General features: G+C 34.6%; 1 protein-coding gene across 2 annotated transcripts; it reads right to left on the minus strand.

Annotated features, from left to right (window-relative positions):
• Positions 1-304: 304 nt before the first annotated feature.
• LOC131070703 (putative H/ACA ribonucleoprotein complex subunit 1-like protein 1) lies at positions 305-5,981 on the minus strand. Of its 2 annotated transcripts, XM_059214099.1 has the most exons (6): positions 5,587-5,981; positions 1,727-1,875; positions 1,473-1,588; positions 1,052-1,101; positions 635-769; positions 305-595 (listed from the first exon to the last, which is right to left on the minus strand). In XM_059214099.1, exons 1-5 carry the CDS (start codon positions 5,732-5,734, stop codon positions 639-641), a joined length of 594 nt encoding a protein of 197 aa, XP_059070082.1. In that variant the 5' UTR covers positions 5,735-5,981; the 3' UTR covers positions 305-595; positions 635-638. The 2 variants fall into 2 exon arrangements, with proteins under 2 accessions (XP_059070082.1, XP_057862291.1); XM_058006308.2 differs by having other exon boundaries at positions 305-769.
• Between the last annotated feature and the right edge of the window lie 3,548 nt (positions 5,982-9,529).

Here is a 9,529-nt window from a genome sequence, read left to right on the forward strand (position 1 = left end):
AAATATGCTAACACTAACAACAAATATACATACAGTTTGCTGCATTTATTATCTATCAATCACAAAAAGAATTATTAACTACAATCCTTGACAGAAAAATTCATCTTCTAATTTATCATTTCACTATTATTAATTTGTTAAATAATTTATGCATCAAGTAACATTAGCGATCTTGATATGTTTGATCCTAGATGCATGAATAAACTGACAATCTGACTACTACTTGGAACCAAGTTTGAATATTTACATTGTTAACATCTTTAGTAAATGGAAAGGATACAGATATCTTCTTGATTGGTATAGATTAAACACAAATAATATCTGTACCATAAAATTCCATTATTGTTTGCATTGATACATATCAACAGATTTGCAATCTGCATCAATATCTAAATGTTTATACCACAGGTAAACACATACCCATAAAATTAAAAGATCAGAATCGTCGTCAAGTCTGAACTACTTCTATCATCAGGGGTGCCTTTGCCATCATTAAGGTAAAGGCAATATTGCAGCAGTGATAAGATTTTCAAAGGAAAAACATCAGTTAGATTACACTGCTGTCACAAGAAATCAACCACCGCATAGAGAAATAACCATCAATATCTTCCTCTGCCCCTAAATCCACAAAATTACCATCAATATCTTCCTCTGCCCCTAAATCCACCCCCACCACGACCACCACCTCGTGGACCACCTCTTCCTCCCCCAGGTCCACCTCTTCCACGAAACCCACCACCACGACCACCACCTCGTGGGCCACCTCTTCCTGGTTTAGCAGGAAACAAATAGATATATTAAAAACAAATCATAACATGCTTTGTGTCCATACACAAATATCTCCTTGTAAGCATTCACTCTCAAATTGATGCACCATGAATTGATACCATGCTTAATCCAGACATAAAAGGATATCAATGCAACCTATCTGTTGGATAAATATTACTTTTCCAGCACAAAATTAGGAAAATATACTACTTTTTCAGCACAAAATGAGGAAAGCATACTACAAGAATGCCAACAAGAAAAAAAATCCTCCACAATTGCATACCTCCACGTCCTCCACGGCCACCACCCCTGCCTCCATTCTGTGACTTCTCACTGCCAGAGCATAACCCAAACACACACCATAATTTTATACCTTAGATGAACAAGAGAGCTAAAATTGTTTCAAAGGTTGTTTTTGCTTTAAAATCCTAATTTAGTTCAACAATAAAACATGTGATCATTTCTCTTTATTTGGCAGCAAGAAGATTCATTAGAGAACAAAACATGTATAGGCAAGAATGAAGCAAGCCAACTAAATAGTTATCTTTTCTAGCTCAAAAAATTGGATGAAAAATGTGTCAAAAGCATCCCCTACCATTCAAAAAAATTGATACACAGACTAAACATTGATCAACAAAATAAGTTAATCTAAGCATTCACAACTTCTTGAAATGTTTACAAGAGAAGGCTCAGAATATGCTTACTTTGGTTGAGGAAGAAACCTCTGCAAAGGTAGCAGCTTTGCTGGATCAATAAAAAACTTGTCTCCGGGAGTATACGAGGTAGCAATTATACCTTCCATCATCTTTACAGAGAAATACTGCATGGACAACACAATCAACACAACCTCATTAAGAGCTTCTATATAGCTGAAAAAGGAAATCATACAGTTATTAATCAAGCATTACATATATTAAGGTTCTATAACAAACTATAAAAAACTGAGATCTTGTCTTACAGCTTCATTGATGGGACCAAAAATTTCATCAACTTTTCCTACTTGAGTTTTATTCTGCAGGAAAATCGGAGCGTTGAAGTAAGGAACTTTCTCATTGGTGAGCTTGGTTATTGCATCTCCTTCACAAGCATGGACAAATGATGCAACCTCTGCACAAATAAATACCAGAAACAAATGTCTTATATTTTTAGACACATAAAAGAGTTAAAACTGTAAAAGAGTATTAAACACAACCAAATGGCTAAAAATGATAAATAATAGTTAATGTCCAGAAAGTGACAATCATAGAATCAAGCTAATTTCCGGGCATTTGTGTCCAATAATGTTTCAGGGAAAGCTTGATATCTAATGGGAGAGCATTGTAATGTTGGTACATATGAGAATGGTAACTGTAACATTGAAGATAAGGCTATGTTAGAAGTCAAAGATATTCCCTATTAAATGAAATCCAAAAAATAGTATTACACAGGATTATCACATTCAGTCTTGCCTTCCATGTATCAGGATTGCAATGCTTCGACTGGATTAAAACGAATTTGTTATGAATTATCCTGAATAATATAGGTGACATTACAAGTATTGGTATTTGACCATTATCAGACCAAAAACATATGAGAAAGAATCCCTCTGACATAAGCTTCCTGTAGGTGGTTACCCTACCATTGCAAGGAAACAAGATGACTCAAAGCATTTTCAAGCGTGCTATGTCTTATGTGTCAATCAGTTCATTGATGTGCTAAAGTTCCTCCTACCTAGAGCCATTTGGTGTTACAAAACGACTTTATACTTGTAAATTGGCACTGCAACAACCTTGAAGTTTTGCACCTGACTTACGAGCAATATGAAGTATTTAGTTATTTGCAGTTAATTTTGCCTGATTCACGTCACAATCCTGAAGGTTTCACTGGTATAGAAATACTGCTTTTGTGATTATGTTACGGATTACTCTCAATTTGGGAGACCTGCATTTTTACGAGTATACACACTCATTTTGAAAGCTTTAAAACACTCTAATAATGACTTTAATGCTATTCCAGCACCTATCAATAACCTTGAACATCTATTAAATGAAATTCTATCTGTTCAAACTGGAAACCTAAAAATTATTATACAAGTTGGCCTTTCAAAGACCAGAGATCACAGAGATCCGCAACACATGCCCCCAGTGATATTAAACACTGAACAATGTACTAAGTGAAATACTTAAAACCACCCAACTATTTCAGGCTTTTCCTAGACATTTGGTGGAGCTGTATGAAAATTGTCTAGTAATGTACTGGATATTAAACAGAAAACAATGTATTAAGTGTAAAAGTTCTTTCTATCCAGTACATTACTAGACGATGTGGTGGAGCTGTATGAAAATTTCCAACAGGAAATACAATTTAGTGGTTTCATTCTTTTGCGTCCCTCCAAATTCAAGAAAAGCTCTAAGCAAAATTAGCTTTCACCCTATTACTCACTAATTAGAAGAGCATAATACATCTTTGAGCAAGTAGAATATGTTCATCTTAGAGATTGTTCAAGTTGCCCAGATAAAATAAGAAGCAGAAAATATTCATGTCTATCTAATTGGACAAAAATCATCGTTATGTATTTTCTGAGTTTTATAAACATTTTCTAATTTTATCTGTTCAAAGCTCCAAATGAGATATACAACCATTCTTTGAGCTGACATACTTTGGAAACTGGTATTTTCGCCTGTTAGATTTTCTATCAATGATTAAAAAGATAAATAAAGGTATTTCACAAGGAGAATTATATAGCAACCAAATTTACAAAAATAAAAAATCTACTGACAAGTCACAGCAGCAAACAAATGCGAGATGCAGCAATCTTCAAATAAAAACACCTATTCACTCACACAACAGTAATCTGGAAAAAAAAAGAACAAAAAAAAGTCACTGCAAACCCTAGGGCATAGACAAAACAAAATCACACCACAACTGCACTCCATAAGTCAAAATAACTTTTCCCACCACAACTAGAGGAAGAAAAACAAAACTAGTGTGAAAAATCAAAGCCAAAAAACAGCAATCACACTCAGAAAAACTGGCAGAAATCAGGGCAAACCAATCAAAACCAACGGCCAATGGTTTTTTATAAAAATAACATTTTTTATTGGGAAAAATTTGAGAGTTAGTATCGAGGCTGCCTTAGTGACAGGCAAAGATTTGAAAGTTTCAGACTCAGGGAAAGTATGTTTAGAAATGAAGGAAAATCACTGGACATATATGCATATCTATGTTCCTAACAATAATCGCAAAATGAAACTACATGCGACAAGATAGAGACTTAAGAGCAATACACTGAGATTTCATTAAAGTCCATGAAGCATATCTAAATTTAATAATACTTATAGACTGACACTAGCAATAGTTATTATCAAAAAAGCTATCATCTATATTATAGGTGGTCCCTAAAATTGATTGTATACGATCATAACAGCTATTAGAGATCAAAAGAGCCTGCAAAAACTTAACAAATGAACCAACTGCAACTGTTCAGGACCCAATTTCAGTTATCACGCACAAGTACATGACCATTTATACATATTATAGCATAGAATGAATTAAAGAGCCTTCTCAGAAACTTTCATTACACCTGATGTCGACAGAACATCTTATAACATGTTTTTAAGTACAGCAAGTATGCACCACCTTGAAACTGTCTATTCACAATTAACATATTATTCTTGAGCACAACTGGTGCTATACAAAAAATTAATCATGACAATCTTGTTGGTCTGTATGTCTACTGCTTACCTCCACATCAAATATTATTTCCTACGGCATGGAAGAAAACTCATGGCATCTATTAAATGGCAACTTAGTTAAGGTAAAGCCGGGTAGGGCCCATAATTACCCTGGAGATAAGGTGAGAAAGTCAACAGTTTGTAATTTTGAATTTGTAAAGATTTTTGGAATAACAATAACCATAGTCTAGCTGATGAGGGCATGGTTTGTTGGTTGTCTAGCTAATGCCTATGTTTTAGGTTAAGGGTCCGTTGACACCCTCAACTTACAGATAAAAAAAGTTACGTAGTCTATATATCTGCAAATACATTGTCATATCAAAACTATATATTTGCAAATACATAATTACATTAAAATTCATTAAAAATTAAAAATCAGTTCCAAGCTTCAGCGCGGACATTCAGATTACCCAAATATTTCAGGTTTCAACCAAACCATGCCACAACTAGCATACTCTTGTTTCTACGATTGGGACATAAATCTCAAAGACGTAATTTGAACTGCACAAAAGCTGGTTTTTCTTCCGCATTACTGCTTTAGCTCAAAACCTTGCAGTATAGAGTAACTGTGAAGACATCTAGCGTCCTTCTGAAAGGTCTTTAGAGCTCATATACTTTGGGAAAAACACTCGCTTCAAGTTCTGTCATGGTCATAGATTTTTTATACTTATCATGAGCATGCGAGAAACTCACGTCTAACTGAAAAATATGGTGTACAGTATTGGCATTGCTCAGCATTGCTTAAAGTACTTTGGCACTAACACATACTTAAAGTTACGTCCCAGCCATGAAATGATTAAACTCACCTTCGATATGCAAGTATGGTATATGCAGTTTTGGCATTGTTCAACGCTGCTTGGAGTACTCTAGCGTTAACACGTACTCCAAATTGCATCCCGGACAGAAAAATTACTCTCACCTTGGGTATGCAAGTCCCTCAAGATTAAATGAGATATCTGATGCGTAAACTATTGGCATTGTTCTTTCTAAACTACAATCGCGAACAAGAAAAATCTGATTACACGAAACTACTATGGAAAATTGTCAAGATGTCGGATGCCAAAGAAAGGGTTTTTTTTTAAGGAAAAGTGTTTATATTACTTACCAACAACTTCAGAAGGAGGGCCTTCGTCACGGTATCCTCCAAAACCACCTCTTCCACCTCCACCTCCACCGCGTCCGCCACCAAAGCGACCGCCACCAAAGCCTCTGCCTCCTCCCCTGAAGCCCCCTCCACCTCTTGGTGGTCTCATTTTTTCTTCTCTGTGAAACTTAAAAAAGGGCTCTGCAAAACAACTTCTTTGCACGAATATACAGAAGAAAGCTCTATTACAGAACTAAGATATACAAAGCCTGGCTGAGTTGATTCCGGTGCCGATCATGACATGAGAATCATCAAGGTTTATTTTCTTATTCGTTTTTTTGGGGGTTTAATTTTGAGGATTTAGGGTTTAGGGTTTTGTGGACTTTGGCACTAAATTAGGGTTTTGTGCCGTCTAGTGTCCTTTTAATCCCTTCTGTTTTGGACAAAATAAACGCTTTTAGGGAATTAACATTTTCTTATATAATAATTTTTAAGGGACTCAATCCACGGAGAATTGTGTGGATTCCAATTTTTTTTATTTGTTTTATATTTACTTTTGGATGCATTGTTTATTAAGTCGATAGGTTTTTAGTGGGGGCTTTTCCCTGTCGAAGTGTAAGACAATTTGGCCATTGACGATTTCCGGTGACCGGTCGTTTTTCTCGGCAAACGGTGCTTGGCGTTTTTGTGTTAGGTGGAGATGATGTCATGTGTCCCTTGCATGCATCTCGGCGAAGTGGCGAATGGTAGGCTTTTAGTCGGTGATTTCTGGTGAGCGATGGTTTGTCCCAGCAAACAGTACGTGGAGTGTTCGTTGTTTGCTAAAGATGGTGACGTGTGTCCCTTGCACGCATCTCTTAGAAGTGACGAACAGTAAGTGATGGCCTTTGGTTTGTTTGGTTTTCATTTCAGTCTGTGCTTTGCATATTTTAGGGTTTTAGTAAGTGTCTGCAACTTTTACTGTTTGTGTAATCTATAGTGTGATTTCCTACATTCATTGGTCTATCTCCAATTGGCTTTCTTGCATTTGACGCTTTGGTTTTCATTTCGGTCTGTGCTTCGCATATTTTAGGGTTTTAGTAAGCGTTTGCAACTTTTACTATTTGTGTAATCTGCAGTGTGATTTCCTGCATTCGTTGTTCTGTGGTATCTATAGTTGGTTTTCTTGCATTTGCTGCTTTATCTGCAATTAGGTTTCCTCCGTTTGCCGCTTCATCTCTTAGGATTTTCGTCTGCAAGTTTTAGTGGTTGTCATATTGCAGTTCGATATCCTGCATTCGATGCGTTATCTGTAGTTGGGTTTTCTCTCTTCGCCTTTGTGATTGCACTTGGTTTGTTTAGAGAGGAAGAGGGTTTTTAGACATTCGCTTGTATTGGTCATTTACTTTTGCGAGAAGAAAAGGATATTCAGAGGTCCAATCGTATTTGGACATGGGTGTTTGCCCTTCCTAGCTAATGTAACTGAAATTGTTCTTTTGTGTTGTATTTGTTTTGTTTTGTTTTTTTAAGGGTTTTTGCACGTTGGTTTGGTTGATTATTAACTTGTGGTTTTACTCATTTGTAAGAAGCAGCCTTTGGTAATCACAGTTTGCACCTTGTAAGCGTTTGTAGCTTCGTGTTTTGGGTGATGTACAGGTAAGGAGGTTGTATAATGTTGCCGGTTTAAAGATTTTAACAGAACAATTACTTTGTATTTTAGATTTATTAACTTGCGACTTTGGTAATTTGTAGTGAGCAAATTTGGATAATCAGAGTTTGCCACTTCCTCTTTTCGGTGGTCGTCCAGCTTATAGGGGTCGTGGCTTGGCTGTACAAGTAAGCAATTTGCATAATGTTGTCAGTTAAAATATTTTCACAAAAAAAGTGGATTGTTTGTCAGGTTTAATAATGTTTGTAGATATGTGTTCATATATGTCTTACTGCTAAGATATTTGGTTACCCAATTTTTGCTTTGTTGTTGTGTATTTTCTACTAACTATAACAGCCTAATACTACAAGCTAGCAAATTTCATACTTTACTCACTCATAACAATTAATAACACAAATTTGACGAAGACCCCAAATTTAAATTGAAATTTTAAAAATTTAAGGGTTACAGGTCACTTTCACACCTTCAAATTTGACCACCATTAATTATCTGACTAAGAAAGTCATCAAAGATTATGAACGACTAAATTAGAGCTCAAAGGTAGACCTCAAGATGTATGCTAATGACAACATGTACGATTAAGCTATTTGCCAGCTTCTATTTATAACACGCTACTTTTATACATTGGTCAAAGTGAAAAAACGTCCCAGTAGAAGAAAAATGTATTGTCAAATAAGAAATAGAGCAAACAGAAATTAAAAAAACATCTTTATAAAGTACATTACATTCTTTAAAGAAAGCCACTAACATTTGTCAACCAAACTTCTATAATTCTGGACAGATAACAATATCATGAGTAGATCAAAGTTAATGAGAAAAAAGTTGCAGGATAAATGCATCACCAATAAAAGAAAAGTGGTGTGATCTTAAGTACTCACTACACTTTAGGAAACTCTAGATCCATATCTATTTTGAGGATAAGTCATATGAACGTGACAGAATTGAAATTTCTACCAAATTTTCACCATAGAACCTAAAAATGTACATACGGATTACCTACGCATTGCAATTTGCTCTTTAGAGCTCAACAATCAGTTCATCTATGTTTCTGAGGTAGATATGAGTATCATGTATTAATTACAAAACAAAAGATTGTAATATGTTTATACTAAATTTGGATTCATGAATAAAATATTTTCATTCACGTCAATCATGGCTTATCAATTGTATAACATTCTTTATGCCAAATTTACGGTATGAAGAACTTGAACCAAAAAGAATGAGGCACATGTTTCAGGTATAGTAAATAATTTGCAAATCTTCTTCATCCTGAACCATATGATAGGGGAGAGCATCAGTAATTGTGCATGTTTTGTGAACGCAACTTTCAGATATTAATTTTATTTTAAAGAAATCAAAAAACTGATAACTAAAATTTCATTAATAAATTTAACATTCGAATTTGATTCATAGTGTTCCCACTTCTTTGATTGCAAAGCACAAAGCGAATAGGATAGGATAGGCATCTACGTTGCAGCTATCATTTAATACCTTCTAGTTGTCATTTAATATCTCACAACTAAGATAGTTTCACAACCTTTCCTGCTTTATTGTCTTTACCATTCATTTGTTAAATTTTGACATGAAACATATAGTGATTTTTTATTTTTTTTTCACTTCTCCTGTTTCGATATTACAAGTTAAAATAATTTTCTATGCAACGTGGAATTTCCAATTTAACAGGCTTGAGAGTATAGGTTTTCTAGGATTAGCTAAAACAATTTTTTTAATCTTTACCACTGGTCAGGGCATATAGTAAAAATCAAATACATAAAGATTGTTATAATGCAATCACTACAGGAGTATCTTCCACCAACATTGTTCATGTAAACGCAACAAACACATTAATTAAGGTTGTAACAGTGTTCTCAAGTAGCTAAGTAACACATAACAACAGTTTGATTAAATGTAAATTGTTTTAACTTCATACATATCACTTTTAAGTAATTTATTGCACTTGGGTAACCAAATATCTTACCAGTCCAATATGGACCATCAAAAAGTGTTACGTAATGGCACCTACTTACGTGTACACCAGCGAACTCCTTACGTGTACACCATCAAAAACATGAAGCTACAAATACTTAGAAGCTACAAACTCTGATTATTGAAATCTGCTTTATACAAATTAGCAAAACCAAAAGTTAATAATTGAACCGATACATACTTATGCAGTTATATATACATGTATTTATATATGTGCATATGTGTCTATACAGTTATACACATATTCATGTATGTATACATATACATGTGCATATATATGAAAACAAATATATGTATATATAAGTAGATATTTATGCATTTTTTAGAATA

This window comes from Cryptomeria japonica, chromosome 11 (assembly GCF_030272615.1).
Source record: "Cryptomeria japonica chromosome 11, Sugi_1.0, whole genome shotgun sequence".
Classification (NCBI taxonomy): domain Eukaryota; kingdom Viridiplantae; phylum Streptophyta; class Pinopsida; order Cupressales; family Cupressaceae; genus Cryptomeria; species Cryptomeria japonica.